Here is a 17,808-nt window from a genome sequence, read left to right on the forward strand (position 1 = left end):
GGGGGCTGGACCACTCAGTAGATTTAGCTTCCCGGTGAATGGTTAAGCATGCATTTATTTTATAAAATAAATAAATCTTTAAACGGCTTGGCATTATTTGCGTTTTTAGTTTATGCCATTTTTATCCTTTGGGATTATAAGCCGCCTAGAGTCATTTTATGGCAAGACGGGCGGCCAATATATTTTATAAATTAATTAATTGATTATGCTGTTATATATAAAATAAATAAAGGACAGCGCCGGTAACTGGGGATGGGAGGAAGGGTGGGTTTGAAAGGACCCAACACTCCGATTATGTCCCGAAGTAAAATCTCGCCCTTTTCCCTTCCCTTCTGTTCGTCTCGTCAAGTTTTGGATCTCTGCCTCTTCCTCCCTCGCGCCCTTTGGAGCAGCGCCCGCAAGCCGTCTCTGCATAAATGACATATAAATAATTCTTCATTGAAGACAGATCTAATGATGGGGAGGGGACTTTGGAGAGGGAGGGGCTTTGCCGCCGACAAATATTGCATTATCGGACAACAACAACAACAAAAATCACACACAGCGTGTGTTCTTTGTTTAATAAAATAAAAAAATTATATTTTAAAAAAATCACACGCAGTTTTTAGGCTGAGCAATAAGTGGGTAAGAGTTTGCCAGATGTCCCGCGGAGGATTCAATTTAGTATTTAATTCTCCTTGGAAAAGGAGAAAGGATCCGGGTGACAGATCCACGTAGGATCAAGCCTTCCACTTGCCAGGACGGAGGAGGGGAGGGGTGAAGAGGGCAGTGAGGAAGGGAGGGAGAAGCAGAGAATGAAGATGGCAGGAAGGAAGAATGGGAGGAAGGAGGAAGGGAAGGAAGGAAAGGAAGGAAGGAAAGGAAGGAAGGAAGGAAGGAAAGGAAGGAAGGAAGGAAGGAAAGGAAGGAAAGGAAGGAAAGGAAGGAAGGAGAAGGAAGGAAGGAAGGAAGGAAGGAAGGAAGGAAGGAAGGAAAGGAAGGAAGGAAGGAAGGAGAAGGAAGGAAGGAAGGAGAAGGAAAGGAAGGAAGGAAGGAAAGGAGGAAGGAAGGAAGGAAGGAAGGAAAAGGAAGGAAGGAACTGATGGATGTCCTTGCTCTCTCTGAACCCTTTCCCCCACCCCCTACCCCAGACATCCCTCTCTGTGCAGGCTGCAACCAACACATTTGTGGACCGTTTCATCCTGAAGGTGCTGGATCGCCACTGGCACAGCAAATGCCTCCGGTGCCACGACTGCCAGGTGCAGCTGGCGGGAGAAGTGCTTCAGCCGCGGGGAGAGCGTCTACTGCAAGGAGGACTTCTTTAAGTGAGTAGAACCAAGGCCAGCCTCCCCCCTCCGGCCTTCCGCCCCTTTCCCTCCCCTGGGGTTTCCTGCCTAAGCAGAGGGTTGGACTAGAACAGTGTTTCTCAACCTTGGCAACTTGAAGATGCCTGGACTTCAACTCCCAGAATTCCCCAGCCAGCGAATGCTGGCTGGGGGATTCTGGGAGTTGAAGTCCAGACATCTTCAAGTTGCCAAGGTTGAGAAACACTGGACTAGAAGACCTTCAAGGTCCCTTCCAACCCTATTCCAGTCTAAGATGCCCACCAGGATGATGCGATGGTCACAGTTCCTTCTCTTTTAAAGCTCCAAACATTCCGAATTTTTCTCTTCCTTCTCATCCAACTGGACTTAAGCTCCTGTTTTAATCCACAGGAGGTTTGGGACGAAATGTGCAGCCTGCCAGCAGGGCATCCCCCCCACCCAGGTGGTGCGAAGGGCCCAGGATTTCGTCTACCACCTCCACTGCTTCTCCTGCATCGTCTGCAAAAGGCAGCTGGCCACCGGGGACGAATTCTACCTCATGGAGGACAGCCGGCTGGTCTGCAAGGCCGACTACGAGACCGCCAAGCAGAGGGGTGAGTTCGGGGCTCATCCCACCTCTGGCTTCTCCCACCTGGCCTCCAAATGGCTGGGTGGGGGGTCCCCACGCCTCTCAGATTAGGAAGTCGCCGCAGATGGATTCCCACGCATGGAGAGGTTGCTTTTTTGGGGTGGGGGGGAAGTTTTTTATTTTATTTTTCCATCACCTCTCTTACATCATTAATCTCGCAGTGTGTCATCTGGGTACAATTTTTGTCCCATCATGTTTAACAGTTACAGCATTTTTTAATCTTTTTATCTCGCCTTTACCTTTCGATTACCTTTTAGTTCAACTCCTCCCTTAGAATTCTACATTCCCCCCTCAATTATTCAGTTTTCTATTTCTTTTTGCCTATATTCACATTTCTATCCAATAATAAAAACACCCCCATATCTTTTTTTTTCTTTTTGTGTGTGTTGAAAACTGTTTTATTTCATTTTCATTTTCCTTTTTATACAATCACTTAAATACTGTGCAATTAAGAAAGCAATAAACACAACTCACAACACTTCTATCCTCCATACACCCTTTCTTCTCCCCCTCCAACTTTCATTTCTCCCCTCCAGCATTCCCCTCTTCTACTTCCCCTCCCCCTCAGACATTCCTTTCTCCCCTTCCCTCCATCTCACCCTCCTTACATTCCCCTCTCACTCCCTCTTGACTCCTCCCTCTTCTTTCCCTCTACTCCTCACTTCGGTGTATTTCTACTATTCATTAATCTATTCATTTTGTAATTTACACTAAAATTATAAGAAAAGAAAAGGAAAAGAAAAGGAAAAGAGAAAAAAAGAAAAAAGAGCAACAGTATACAAGTGCATTCATTGTTTTGAAAATTGATTCTATATTTCCACCCTCCCCCCCTCCCCCCGTGAACCCCCCTCCCTAGCCCCCATATCTTATAACACTCTGATACTTCCTTGTCTTTAATTGCCAACGTTAATCTATTCATTTCTGCACAGCCTAATGTTTTTTTTTTAATTCTCTCTCCCTCTGAGGGATTTCCCCCCCCCCAATTTTGTGCAGATATCGTGGGGAGGTTGCTAAGACACAGTACTCATAACTAGGATGGGCAGAATTGTTGGTTTGCATTCCACCTTTATTATCTGTAACTCAAGGAAGTGAACATAGCTCAAACACCGTCTTCCTCCTATTCTTACACCAGCAACAACCCTGTGAGGTGGGTTGAGTTAAGAGAGAGTGACTGGCCCAAACTTACCATTTTATGACTAAGGTGGGACTTGAGCTCAGGATTTCCTGCTTCCTAGCCTGGTGCTTTAACCACTAGGCCCAACTGGCTCTCATATTTCCTGGCTGTCCACTGCATATGAGGTCCTCTTTTATAGGTTGCTCTCAACTTCCAAGCATTCTTTTAACGAAGGTCCAGTTTCTGGCCAAGGGCAGAGACAAAGGATGACCTTGGCTTTCTAGAAAGAATGTTGTTATGGCTACATCGCATCTCACTCCTTACAGTCCCCCCTCCCATTTTCCCACCATAGAAAATCCATGGTAGAATAATAGAAAGTGTGACAGGCCAAAGACCCCAAAGAAAAGAGGGCTGCACGCCTGACACCCTGTCCCACTATCCCCATTTATTTGTACTCATTTCCTTTGTTCGTCCCCATGCTTATAGTTACACCTGCTGTCTTGTACGTGTTCGACAAACTAAATAAATAAAATAAATAAACATTTTCAGAGGCTGAGTCCACGGCGAAGCGACCTCGCACCACCATCACCGCCAAACAACTGGAGACCTTGAAAAACGCCTACAACAACTCTCCCAAACCAGCACGGCACGTCCGGGAGCAGCTGTCTTCCGAAACAGGCCTGGATATGAGAGTCGTCCAGGTGGGTGTTAACACTGGAGGAGGGCAGAAAAATAAGCGAGGGATGGAGGTTGGAATCCAGGTGGGCCTTGGAAGGCAGGTTCTGACCATTTCTCCAGCAGTAAAAGAAATCCCCGTATTGTTTTATTTGTCTTATGGCACAAATGGCAAAAAAAGAGATCTGGAGTCTAAAATAGTATAAATGCATGTGCAGCTTATGGGACGCGGTGGCTCAGTGGCTAAGAAGCTGAGCTTGTCGATCAGAAAGGTCGGTAGTTCGGCGTTTTGAATCCCTAGCGCCACGTAACGGAGGGAGCTCCCGTGACTCGTCCCAGCTTCTGCCAACCTAGCAGTTCGAAAGCACATAAAAAATGCAAGTAGAAAAATAGGAACCACCTTTGATGGGAAGGGAACAGCGTTCCCTACACCTTTGGTGTTGAGTCATGCCGGCCACATGACCATGGAGACTTTTTTGGACAGCGCTGGCTCTTCGGCTTTGAAGCGGAGATGAGCACCGCCCACTAGAGTTGGGAACGACCAGCGCAGATGTGCAAGGGGAAGCTTTACCTTAGAAAGAAGTCTCCACATTGTTTTATTTATCTTATGGCACATTCACATCACATTTTGATTAAAAAAGAGAGAGATAGAATCTAAAATATTATAAACGTATGTCTATATTACAGTTATCTATCTATGTATCTATCTATCTATCTATCTATCATCTATCTATCTATCTATTTATCTATCTATCTATCTATCTATCTATCTATCTATCATCTATCTATCTATCTATCTATCTATTATCTATATATCTATTTATCTATCTATCTATCTATTATCTATCTATCTATCTATCTATCTATCTATCTATCTATTATCTATCTATCTATCTATCTATCTATCTATCTATCTATCCATCCATCCATCTATCTATTATCTATCTATTATCTATCTATCTATCTATCTACCTATCTATCTATCTATCATTGTCTGTCTGTCTGTCTGTCTATCTATCTATCTATCTATCTATCTATCTATCTATCTACCTACCTACCTACCTACCTACCTACCTACCTACCTACCTACCTACCTATCTACCTACCTTTCTATCTATCATCTATCTATCTATCTATCTATCTATCTATCTATCTATCTATCTATCTATCTATCTATCTATCTATCATCTATCTATCTCTATCCATCCATCCATCCATCCATCCATCTCTCTCTCTCTCTCTCTTTCCTTCTCTTCAGCAAGGAAATCAGCAAAGTCTTCATTACTAGGCGAAACAATTGTTAAGTGAGCCTTGCCCGGTCTTACGACCTTTCTTGCCACAGGTGCTAAGTGAATCACCGCAATTATTAATTTAGTCACACGGTTGTTAAGTGACAACCTTGACTTCACTTGGCAGAAGGTCGCAAAAGTGGATCATGTGACCCTGGGGCACTGCGACCGTCATAAAGAGTCCCAAGGGAGTGGGCGGCATACAAATGTTAATAATAAATCCAAATCTAAATATGAGCCAGTTGACAAGCTTCCAAATCTTGATCACGTGACTGCGGGAGGCTGCAACGGCCATAAGTGTGAAACACCGTCGTAAGTCGCTTTTTCCGGTGCTGTTGTAACTTTGAACGGTGACGAGATGAGGTGTTGGTGTCAGTTGAGAACGACCTGCATTGCAAATCCTAAACAAATTAAAATCCTGTGGGATGCAAAAAAGAATCTTGTCTCGTGGCCCTCGGCCAGATCCCCCGTTTCAACTTCTTCTTATGGCCCTGCATTTTTCATCGCCGAAAGAACATTTTTTGTCACTCGGTGGATTTATCTGCAAAACCCCCCCAGGCGCCCAGACCACGTACCCTCCTCACCGCCACTTCCTTCCCCGTTTCCAAATTCTGCTTGCATTCAGAAATACGTGTTTCACAACGGAAAAAATTTATGTTTGCATAAATTTTTGCGTCGTGCAACGATTTTACCCGGAGAAAAAGGGGGAAGGAGGAGAGGGGAGAAAGTTTTCTTTAGAAAACCTCCACGTTGCTCTAAGGCAGTGTTTCTCAACCTTGGCCACTTGAAGATGTCTGGATTTCAACTCCCAGAATTCCCCAGCCAGCATTCGCTGGCTGGGGAATTCTGGGAGTTGAAGTCCAGACATCTTCAAGTAGCCAAGGTTGAGAAACACTGCTCTAAGGGGTCTGAAGCCACACCTGGCTTGGGTTTCTACCTGCAACTGAAGGAAGCGTGCAGTTAACAAATATGAAAAAGAGGTAGCCCTCAGCTTATAACAATTAATTTAGTGTCTGGCTGAAGTTACTGTTCTGACCAAGGCTTCCTGAGAGCCTGAAGCAAATTCCTGGTCCTGACAAAAACCCCTTTTATTAATTGACTGTGAATTCTGCTCATTCACCTCCAGCAAAGTCTTTCAAGGGAGGATTTACGGTCACAGACCTTATCTGGCATGGAGAGCTGCCAGGCCCATATCTGCAGAACTTGGCAAGGAGTCTCGGAGAGTCACGAACCAATTAAGCAAACTAATTGTCTCCTGCAAACTCCACTCCCCTTTTGCTCCTCTTTTATTCCCTCTGGGAGGGGCCATTCACCGTCCACCTGTGGCCTTCCTCCCAAGTCGACCCCTGTTCTTTAGCTCTTTCCTTCGTCTGGCAACTCTGTGCATGCGCACACTGGGAACAGGCTCCAGCTGTTCTTCTGCCTCACTGATGTCTGACTCTGAAGGCAGCTGATAACTGTCAGACGGCCCTGGCCCCCTCTCTGCCTCCGACACAGAGCCCTCACCAGAGCCTTCCCAGACTCCAGGACTGGTCCATCTTCCTCCCCAACCCTCCTCACTCTCTGAATCTGCTGCCAGCTCCGTGGGCCGCTGGTGGGCACTGGCACTGAAAAACATTATTTATGACCATTCTCTGCACTTGGGGCCATTGCAACGTTCCCATGGGCACCTGATCAAAATTCAGACACTTGGCAACTGATTCATATTTATGACCGTCTTGGTGTCCCTGGGGTCACGTCATCCCACTTTGTGGCGTTTTGACAAGCAAAGTGCTCAAGCAAAATGGAGGTTTTTAAACAGAGATTGGACAGCCGTTGGTCTGGGATGGTCTAGGGTCTCCCGCTTGAGCGAGGGTTGGACTAGAGGACCTCCAAGGTCCCTTCCAACTCTGTTATTCTGTTAAAAGGTAAACGGGGAAGCCAGATTCACTTAACATCCGTGTTAGTAACTTAACAACTGCAGTGAATCATTTAACAACGGTGGGAGGAAAGTTAGTCAAACGGGGCCCAAACTCACTTAACAACCTTCTCGCTTAGCAACAGAAATTTAAATGAAAAAAAGTGAACAAAATAGACCAAAAAATAAAATTAAAAAAAAAAAGAAATTTTGGGCTCCGTGGGGGGGATCCTAGGGGGAGGGCTACCTGTGTGTAAATAAGAGGACTGAACGCGCCTCCTTTCCCTGTCCAGGTGTGGTTCCAGAACAGAAGGGCCAAGGAGAAGCGCCTGAAGAAAGACGCCGGGAGGCAGAGATGGGGACAATATTTCAGAAACATGAAACGCTCCAGGGGGAATTCCAAATCGGACAAGGACAGCATCCAGGAAGGGGGACCAGACAGCGATGCTGAGGTTTCTTTCACAGGTACACCAAACATCGTAACAGGGTGCCTGCAAATCTATGCTCCAGAACAGCCGTCACCAACTGGGGGTCTGCGAGAAAATGTCGGTGGTTTGCAAAAAAATTATTTGCACTTTTTATATGGCACTAACTCCGGGGTCCTCTAACTAAGACCCCTGGGATGGATACGTGCAATGAACGCTTGTGTTGCTGCAGAGTCTCCCCCTTCGGGGTCCTTTTGTGGGGGGCAGAAATTCCAACTTGGGGTCTCCTTCAGCCTCCTGGGGGGGGGGTGTCTTTGGGCGAAGGCTGGAGGGAAGAGCCGCTGGTGGCGAAGAGCCGGAGGGCCTCGTTCCAGTGGGACGGCATCACGGCCTGGAACTGGTTGACCATCTCAGCCCGCTGAGCCTCCAGCACCTGGCCTTGAACTCCCACAGGTCTTCCCTCTGCTTGGAAGGTCTATGCTCCTAGTCCTCATCCTTCTTGGCCAGATCCAACTTGAACTGAGCTGTGTTGCCAACTCTTTCTCCTGGGGGCTGCTTAGCTCCAGCAGCTGCTTCCTGTTGGGGCCCTAAGGAGCCCAGGAGGGCAGGCGAGGAGGGGCTGGGAAGGGAGGGGCGAGCAGAGGCTGGCGAGGCGCCCCTTGATGTGAGTGACATCATGTTGGACACGCCCACCCAGCCCCTTTGAAAGCAATTAAGTTCAGGTAGTTCTTGACTTACAACCAGATAATTTTGCTCACTAAGCAATGTGGCCATTAAATGAGTCTCATACATTCCTGAGCCCATTTTCTGATCTTTTTTGCCACGGTCGTTAAGTGAATCCAACTTCCCTCATTGACACGAGTGTCGGAAGCCGGCTGAGAAGATCACAAATGGGGATCATGACGTAACTCTGAGACGCTGAACCCATTCTCAGTCCACGTCAGTTGCCGGGCAACTGGATTGGGATAATGTGGCCTGCAACGGTCATAAGTGGGAGGACCAATTACGAGCCACCTTTTTCGGGGCTGTCATAACTTCAAAGAGGTGGTCAACGAATGGTCGTAAGTCAAGGACTACCTGCATTCACACAACCGAGTTGAATATATACCGTATATCTTGAATTCTCCTCTTTGGGGATCCCAGAGACTCCCCTGACTCATGAACTCTGGGTCAGATGCCTTCAAGATATAGAGATTGGGTTGTAAAATGAGGCACAGTCATGGGATGGCTCACTTAATGACAACATCACTTAGCGATGGAAGCCCCGGTCCCAACTGTAGTGGAAAGTCAAGGAGGATCTGTACCAGGTGTGGACTGGAGTCCAGTTCTTCCCTTCCTGCAAGTAGAGAGAATGAAGTTCAGGGTAGATGGTTCTTCAAGGAAGTCCCCAAGATGCTTTTTCAAAGCAACGAAGTCCAGTTGCCCTTTGATCAAGCACCTTTGGCACAACCATGACCTGGATGATGACTGAACATCTCCGTAGATGTCCTTCAAGTTGGAAGTTCTTTCCCAAAAAGAGTAGAGCTGAGGGATACGTCCCTTGTGGGCCTCCTCCTCCACCACCTCCTCCACCTCCTCCTCTCCCACTTTCCCCTTTCCTTTTTCCAGATGAACCTTCCATATCCGACATCAACCATCCCAACGGGATTTACAGCACTCTCGGGGAAAACTCCCCCGTCCTGGCGAAACCCCCCGGGAGCGGTGGAAACTTCTCCTTGGAGCATGGTGGCCTCCCAACTCAGGACCAATTCCACGATCTCCGGTCAAACAGCCCTTACGGGATGCCCCCCTCGCCAGGCTCCTTACAAGGCATGTCCGGCCACCCATCCTTGATGTCCAGCTTGGTTTACCCAGACCACGGCTTGGGCATTGTGGGCCAAGGCGGACAATCGGTGCCTCAACCCATAAGGGTCTTGGGTGGGAACGGACCCCATTCGGATCTCTCGTCGGGAAGCAGCGGGGGGTACCCCGATTTCCCAGCCAGTCCGGCTTCTTGGCTAGACGAAGTTGACCACGCACAGTTTTGACCCTGGACTGGAGGAACTCCTTGAGACACTGGACATCTGCCTGGAATGACGCAGGAGAAGAGGTCAGCCGGCAGAGGAAAAAAGGAGGAGGCCACGGAAGCTCCCGTCCAAGGTTGGGTCTTGGGAGAAGTGGAGGAGGAGATGGCGGCCTCAGCTTGATGGAGCCCCCTGGGCAGCTTCTCCCCCGGACACGGCTCGACCCAGGAGGACTTTGCTCTCCCAGTTTGGCGGAGCGTAAGTGAGTATCAGGAAGGAGGGTCCGGAGGGGCCCCCGGGGTCCCTCAGCCTGTTCTCGGTGCGTTCCTTCATGGCAGAAGAAGAAGGTATTTTTTGATAAACCCCGAGGAAACCCGTCAGCCGGGGAGGAGAGAAGAGAAACCAAAGGGACCTTCGCTTTCTTTTTCTCCGACGTGAGTAGAGCAAGCAAGCGGCATTCTGGGGGGAGCTCTAACCCCAACCCTAAAGAAGAGATGAGTTGGATGGCTGGATCCTTGGTTTCCTCCCTCCTCCTTTTTCCTTTCCTCCCTTTCTCTCTCTCTCTGTCCCTCTCCTTTTTTCCCCTTCTTTTCTCTTTTTCTTTCCTTCCTCTTTCCTCTTTCAGTTCTTTCTCCCTCCTTCCTTCCTTCCCCTTCCCTTTTCCTCATTTTTCTTTCTTTTCTTCTTCCCTTCCCTTCCTCTTCCTCTTTCCTCCCTTTCTCTCTCTCTGTCCCTCTCCTTTTCCCCCTTCCTCTTCTTTTTCGTTCCTTTCTCTTTTTCTTTCCTTCCTCTTTCCTCTTTCAGTTCTTTCTCCCTCCTTCCTTCCTTCCTCTTCCCTCATTTCTCTTTTCTTTCTTTTCTTCCTCCCTTCCCTTCCTCTTTCCTCCCTTCTCTCTCTCTCTGTTCCTCTCCTTTCTTCCCTTCCTCTTCCATTTCCTCCCTTTCTTTTTTTCTTTCCTTCCTCCTTCCTCTTTAATTTTCTCCCTTTTTCTCTCTGTTCCTCTCCTTTTTCCCTTCCTCTTCCTCTTCTTTTTCCCTTTCTCTTTTTCTTTCCTTCCTTTTTCTTTTTCTTTCCTTCCTCTTTCCTCTTTTAGTTCTTTCTCCCTCTTTCCTTCCTCCCCCTTCCCTCATTTCTCTTTTCTTTCTTTTCTTCCTCCCTTCTCTTCCTCTTCCTCTTTCCTCCCTTTCTCTCTCTCTATCCCTCTCCTTCTTTCTTCCCTTCCTCTTCCATTTCCTCCCTTTTTTTCTTTCCTTCCTCCTTCCTCTAATTTTCTCCCTTTCTCTCTCTGTTCCTCTCCTTTTTTCCCTTCCTCTTCCTCTTCTATTTCCCTTTCCCTTTTTCTTTCCTTGCTCCTTCCTCTTTCTGCTCTTTCTCTCCTTCCTTCCCCTTCCCACTTTTTTCTTCCCCCTTCCCTTCCTCTTCTCTTCCTCTTTCCTCCCTTTCTCTCTCCCGCTGTCCCACTCCTTCTTTCTTCCCTTCCCTTCCTCTTCTCTTCCTTCCTCTTCTCTTCCTCTTTCTCTCTCCTTCCTTCCTTCCCTTTTCTTCATTTCTCTCTTCTTTCTTTTCTTCCTCCCTTCCCTTCCTCTTTCCCTTCGCCTTTCGCCTTTCTTTCTCTCCCCTTTCCTAATTTTGACTTCCATCCAGCAAAGGAAGCTTTAACATCTCTTCTTAATATGCATTTTTTTTTCATCCTCCTCTTTCTTTATGTTCAGGATACTGCATTTAGCTATGCTTTCTTCAGCATCTTCCCTTCCTTTCCTTTCCTCCCCAACAGAATAAAACAGCCTCAGTTGTGTATTTAGATTTTCAAAAGCCAAGCATATCGAGTCTCCTTTATTTTTATCTCTCTGTGTGTATATGTGTGTGTGTATATATATATACACACATATATTCTTTTTATTCTGTTGGGGGGCAAAGGAAAGGAAGGACATATTATATATATAATATGTATGTATGTATATGTGTATATATATGTATATATATAAAAAGTCACTGTAATTAATTTGTAGGCTATTTTCTATGCCGCTGTAAATGAGTTGCTTTAGCTATACAGACTGTCATTCTGGATCTGTTTTGTTTTTTGGGACAGTTTCTGATATGGGAATGGGGAGGTGTATGGATGCCTTTTAAAAATCATTTTTCTTTACAATTTCTCCCGTGTGTCTCCCCGGATCGGAAAGCAGCTGCTTTTGCCCTTATAGGTGGTGGTGGGGGGACATAAAATCAGCAGCTGGCGGAGAGGGGGTGGTCCTGTGTATCCCCCTTTATCGATTGGCAGCCCATAAATCCAACCCTGTTCTCCAACAGACAGTGGTTAAAGGAGCCACGGGGCATTTCCATACACCCCGGAATCTGCAACACTGCAGACACAACCAGCGCACAGACACAACCAGGCGGGAAAAAACCCCCTCCTTTTAAAGGAAATGCTCACAGTTTGGATGGGTGTTTTTGCATTCAAAACTGACCGACGTTTAAGCCCGGTGCCCAAGGATTTGCTCAAATGTTTTCCTTTAACAGATCTCTCCTTTCGTTGACAACAATTGCTGCAATACAGGGAGTTCTCAACTTACAACCACTCGAAGTTACAACCGCACTGAAAAAAAGTGGCTTACGACCACTTCTCACACTTACGACCACTGCAGCACAGACACACACACCCACGTGATCAAAATTCAGATCTGTGATGCTGACTCCTATTTACGACGGTGGCAGTGTGCCCCCCTATGGTCACGCGATCCCCTTTTGCGACCTTCTAACCGGCACAGCCCACCGGGAAGCCAAACTCACTTAACAACCACGTTGCTCATTGAACAAGTGCAGTGTGATTCGCTTAACAACGGTGGCAAGAAAGGTGGTAAAACAGGGCAAAACTCAAATGTCTCACTTAGCAACAGAAATGTTGGGTTCAGCAGTGGTCATAAGTTGAGAGCTACACACACACACACACACACACACACACACACACACACACACACACACACGTTTTCTGGGATGCCCCCAAGAGACAGAGGGTTAAAATCGGCTGCAATTTCTCAAGATTTTCAATTTATTTCCTCCTGTGGAGAAAGGGACACCACACAGTTCAAGAAAATTCATTCAATCCATCTGCGTCTGTCCAAGTTTGTCAAATGTGTGTGTCTTTGCTTTCCAGTTGCCAAACGCTCCTTCCACATCTTTTATTAAAAACCTTTAAACTTTAGGCTCAATTTTTTTGTATGTTCAAGAACAGCCCAGTGAGACGTTCTTTTTTAAATTAAAAACAAAAAAAAACATTGATGGTCCCTTTATATTGTGTGTTTTCACAGCAGCCGAGAGCAGCCAGATGATTTAAGTATGAGAAAACAATCTCTAGATCTCATCACCTGTAAAGCTAAGTATTAAGTGTAGGTTACGTGTAATGTTTGGTGTCGCTTTCTCTCTAATCAAATACCATTAAGATTTTCAATAAATTTGTCAGCTAAAGATTGATGAGGTCTTTCGCAGAATTTAATCTATCTTGATTTTTTTAAAAAAATTGCACCCTGATTAACAGAATCAGACCGACCTTCGGGGCTCAATGGACACCCAGGGGCAGCCTGTCACTCTTTTGCTATACATATATATACATATATATATATATATATATATATATATATATATATATATATATATATATATATATATATATATATATATATATATACATACATACATACATACATACATACATACATACATACATACATACATATATATATATATATATATATATATATAATAATAAAATAATAGAATATTGGGTTCTGTCTGGATGGTCTCTTGTGATGAGCCGAAGGACAGAGAATGGAAGTAGTGATCGTCCTCCCATATTTGGGCATACCAGGGGTTGTAATATATATATTACAATATATATATATAATATATATGTTGTATTTGTGCTGATAAATAAATAAAGGGAGACTAATATAGATCTATTTCAAGCTATTTAGCTCTCATCAGCTAGCCATACCATATATATATATATATATATATATATATATATATATATATATATATATATATATATATATATATATATATATATATATATATATATATATATATATATATATATATATATATATATATATATATATTTCAAGAGAAAACATGGGAGAAACATTTGACCAATGTAAAAGGATTGTCAAAAGATGAATGGTTGATAGTGTGGGATGGATGCTTATCAAATTTGCAGTTCACAAAACTGGAGGGATTGTTCAACAGAAATTTCCAAATGCAGCTGTGCCAGCGTGCAGATGTGGGTGCCAAAAAGTACAGGGTAGAATTTAACAGAAACTCATTTGACGTTTTTCCACGGAGAAAGTTTATATATATATATATATAATAACATATATATATGTTAAAATGTGGCTAAAGGACTGAGGTTAATTGCCTTAGATCTTAAGATCTTCAAATTTCAATTGTCCACAAGCTGGATTTGAACCAGCAGAGTAAATTCGGCTAGGGAAGGGCCAGTGAAATGTGAGGAATTGTTTAATTCATTCATTTAATTAACAGGTTCCATTCTATTCTGGGCTGGTGGCAATGTGATAAAATAAGACAAGCTGTAATAATATATATATATTTTAAAAATCCTAACTTGAAAACGGTTCATAGGGTTCTCTGGGGATATTTGTATGTCCTAGGCAAGTTGTCCATTGAGCCCGTCAATTTCCTAAGCCTTCTATTTTGGATTTATTTGTTTATTTCCATTTTTTCTCCTTTTTCCCCCCCAACTGAGCAGGAGGTCAAAGAGGCGAGAAAGAGCTAATACAGCCTTTAGATTTGACGTTCTTTCCGACTGGTCTGGACAGAGACATTTGAGAAGGGACAGCTGAGTCGGCTTCTTTCTCCTCTTCCCATTCCACGACTTCTTCCTTTTATGCCACCTTCTTTAGGTTATAAACAAACCATCTTTTGCATTCTTTTGTCCCCCGTCCCCCACTTTCCCATTGCATGAGAGCATTTGCCCTGGAAGCTTTTCGGGGTTGAAGAGAACGTGTAAAAGGTGTGAAATAAATTGCTCCCTTGAGGAAATGATGAATCCACTTGCAAGAAAGGTCCTACGGGATATTGAATTGGATGTTGGTATCAGAATGCCAGCCGAGATTGGGCAGCATTTAGTCCTACACCGGGAGCTCGGTTTCCCTTTCATTATTATAATTCCCAAGGTCAATATGAGGCATAAAATGGGAAGGAAAGGGTGATTTAAAAACTCCCTCCCTCCCTGTCTCTTCTCCTTCCTTCCTTCCTTCCTTTTTTTCCCCTCTTTCCTTTCTTTCCTCCCTTTTTCTTTTTCCTTTTTCCTTCTTCCATCCTTCCTTCTTCCTTCTTTCTTTTCTTTCTTTCCTTCTTTCTTTCCTTTTTCCTTCTTCCATCCATCCTTCCATCCCTCTTTCTTTTTTCTTTTCTTTCTTTCTTTTCTTTCTTTCCTTTTTCCTTCTTCCCTCCATCCATCCTTCCTTCTTTCTTTTTTCTTTTCTTTCTTTCTTCTTTCTTTCCTTTTTCCTTTTTCCTTCTTCCATCCATCCTTCTTTCTTTTCTTTCTTTCCTTCTTTCTTTCCTTTTTCTTCTTCCATCCATCCATCCTTCCTTCCTTCTTTCTTTTTTCTTTCCTTCCTTCTTTGTATACTTTTTCCTTCTTCCCTCCATCCATCCTTCCTTCTTTCTTTTTTCTTTTCTTTCTTTCCTTTTTCCTTTTTCCCTCCATCCATCCTTCCTTCCTTCTTTTTTCTTTTCTTTCTTTCCTTCTTTCTTTCCTTTTTCCTTCTTCCCTCCATCCATCCTTCCTTCTTTCTTTTTTCTTTTCTTTCTTTCTTCTTTCTTCTTTCTTTTTTCCTTTTTCCCTCCATCCTTCCTTCTTTCTTTTTTCTTTTCTTTCCTTCTTTCTTTCTTTTTTCCTTCCTTCCTCCTTCCCTCCCTCCTTCCCTTATATTACACTGTTTTGTGGTTTAAAACAAGAAAACATACAATCATTTTGAGACGAATGCCCACATTTTCACTATGTTATTATTTAGAAACATGAAAAGGAAGAAGGGTGTGTGTGGGGGGGAAAGAAGATGACTGTGTGAAAAACATCCCTAAGGATAATATAAGCAATTTTTGAATTTCTGACCTCCCACTTCTTTGTTCCCCAATTGTTTTGCAATACAGAGTGGTGCAAAAGAAAAAAAAAAGAAAAAAGCAAAACCACACTCTAAACCTTTGCATTTAACTGTCCGTTGCTTCATATTATATGGTATCCGACGGAAGCCCTTCTAAGCATCCACACTGCAGTGTTTCTCAACCTTGTCAACTTGAAGATGTCCGGACTTCAACTCCCAGAATTCCCCAGCCAGCATTCGCTGGCTGGGGAATTCTGGGAGTTGAAGTCCAGACATCTTCAAGTTGCCAAGGTTGAGAAACACTGCTCTAGTGTCTCCAAGTGATTGGACTTCAGCTCCCATCGTCCCCAGCCAAGCGAAAGCTGGCTGGGGAATTCTGGGACTTGAAGTCCAGACATCTTCAAGTTGCCAAGGTTGAGAAACACTGAGCCACACCTTGCTAAGATGGCCCATTTCCCAGTTTCCCTAGTTGGTTTCCAAACCTCTAGATTCAACCCCCACCCCTCCCCTCTGCCTTGGAAGGCCATGAAAACCAAGAGAATAAAATAAGGGACGAGAAGGCGAAAAGCCACGATGAAGGTGGTTTCTAGGCAGCACCAGAGCTCCTGAACTGGGGGGGTTATAAATAGCCAGGTGAAAGCTAAAGGATGCTGACATTTAAAGGGAGATTGGAAAGGAAGGAGCATTAAAGGTGATTAGCAAACCCTGAGTGACTTCTGCCTTCTCTACGGCTTACAACATGTTATGTGACCTTTATCGTTTCTTTCAGCCATTCCCCCCCTTCACAACCAAATTACCTTTTTACGAAGTGCGCCTCTATGATACGGAAAGAAAAGAGAGGATGGGTGGGTTTTATTTCCATTTAATTGTCCCTGAATCGTTTCACCTTACATTTTTGCGGATTCAACTCCTACCATTCCTTGGGGGGTTAAAAAAAAACACAAAACAGGGCATTTCCCCAAGTCCTTTTCCCCATGCCCCCTTACCCGAAGGCTCTTGGCAAGGCAAGCTCCATCCCTGCCAGGAACCGTGGGGTGTGTGAAATTAAATAATATTAAAATAGGGGGTGTTGTTGCTGACCCTGTTGGGGGTGTGTGTGTGTGTGTGTGTGAATGCAGCTGATCCCGGCAGAGAGAGAGAATGGGCATCGGCTGAAGGCTGGTTTTTAATTAATGGATTTATTTTTTGGAATACTGTCATTAGCGTTTACAAATAGAAATATAAAGAGAAGAGCACTGACAGGGAGAAAAATACAAAAAGAAACAAAGAAGGGAAATGGAAAGAGGCAGGGGGAAAAAAAGACATATTTGGGAGAGAAGAATCCGAGTACTTTTCCCCTTTTAAACCAACAGTTAGGTTTTGTGTGAGATGCATGTGGGGGTGTAATAATATCCTTTCTTCCTTTGCCCCTTCCTCAGCGATTCTTCAAGGGGACTCGGGTTGCCCCCATCCCTAAGCCAAGAGGGGGAGGACCCCTTCCACCCCTGGAAGACTCTCCGAAGCCCCCTTCCCCGCCTCGCCCCCCCCCCAGTGCCGCCCCATCAGCGGGAGGCGAGTAAATCAGGGCTGACAGCTACATCCCCACGGAGCAGCTGCAATTAATGTCACAATTGGGCACCTAATGATGCGTAGGGAGGGCGGCGGCCCCCATGGGCCTTCCCGGGATGCAGAAGACCCCCTCCCCGTTAGAGAGGGGCTGGCACTGGCTCTGGCAGGCGGGGAGAGCTGGCCGAATGGATGGGTGGATGGTCGGGAAGGGAAGGGAGCAGGTGCCACTCAAGCCAGGCGGGCAACTGGCGTCCTTCTCTGCTTGTTCATTTCTCTTCCCCAGGAGCAAGTGGGAGGCTGGCAGACAAGGGAGTTGGGGGGGGGGTGTCCTTCCTTCCTCCCTGCCCCCATCCTTCCCTCCTTCCTAAACCTCTCTCTTTTCCCCTTCTCTCTCCTTTCTTCCTTCCCTCCCTCACTCTATGCCCTTCCTTCCTTCCTTCCCCATTTCCCTCTCTTTTCCTCCTTCCTCTGCCCTGTCTTTGCTCATCCCCTCCCCTCCCCTATCCCCTCCCTCTCTCCTTCCTTCCTTCCTTCCTTCCCCATTTCCCTCTCTTTTCCTCCTTCCTCTGCCCTGTCCTTGCTCATCCCCTCCCCTATCCCCCCTCCCTCTCTCCTTCCTCCCCTTCCTTCTTTCCTTCCTCTCCTTCCTTCGTTTCGATCGTGAGATCAACATTCAGACGCTTGGCAGCTGACTCATATTTACGACGGACCTTCGCGTGGGGTCACTCTGATCCCCTTTTGCGACCTTCTGAGCCGCAAACTCAACGGGGGAAGCCGGGTTCCCCGTAACAAGAATCAACGG

At 45.3% G+C, this 17,808-nt stretch overlaps 1 protein-coding gene across 1 annotated transcript; it reads left to right on the plus strand.

The window, feature by feature from the left end:
- The first annotated feature begins 1,081 nt into the window (after positions 1 to 1,081).
- On the plus strand, positions 1,082 to 9,917 carry LHX3 (LIM homeobox 3). The gene is given in 7 exon segments (XM_087707628.1): positions 1,082 to 1,165; positions 1,167 to 1,250; positions 1,252 to 1,304; positions 1,695 to 1,897; positions 3,596 to 3,747; positions 7,201 to 7,372; positions 8,941 to 9,917. Coding segments are annotated over 7 exon segments (1,167 nt in total). The 3' UTR covers positions 9,360 to 9,917.
- The last annotated feature ends 7,891 nt before the right edge of the window (positions 9,918 to 17,808 follow it).

The sequence above is a fragment of the Thamnophis sirtalis genome, unplaced genomic scaffold (assembly GCF_051295495.1).
Source record: "Thamnophis sirtalis isolate CommonGarterSnake01/CBP01778 unplaced genomic scaffold, rThaSir2_p1.2 scaffold_2, whole genome shotgun sequence".
In the NCBI taxonomy this organism is placed as follows: Eukaryota; Metazoa; Chordata; class Lepidosauria; order Squamata; family Natricidae; genus Thamnophis; species Thamnophis sirtalis.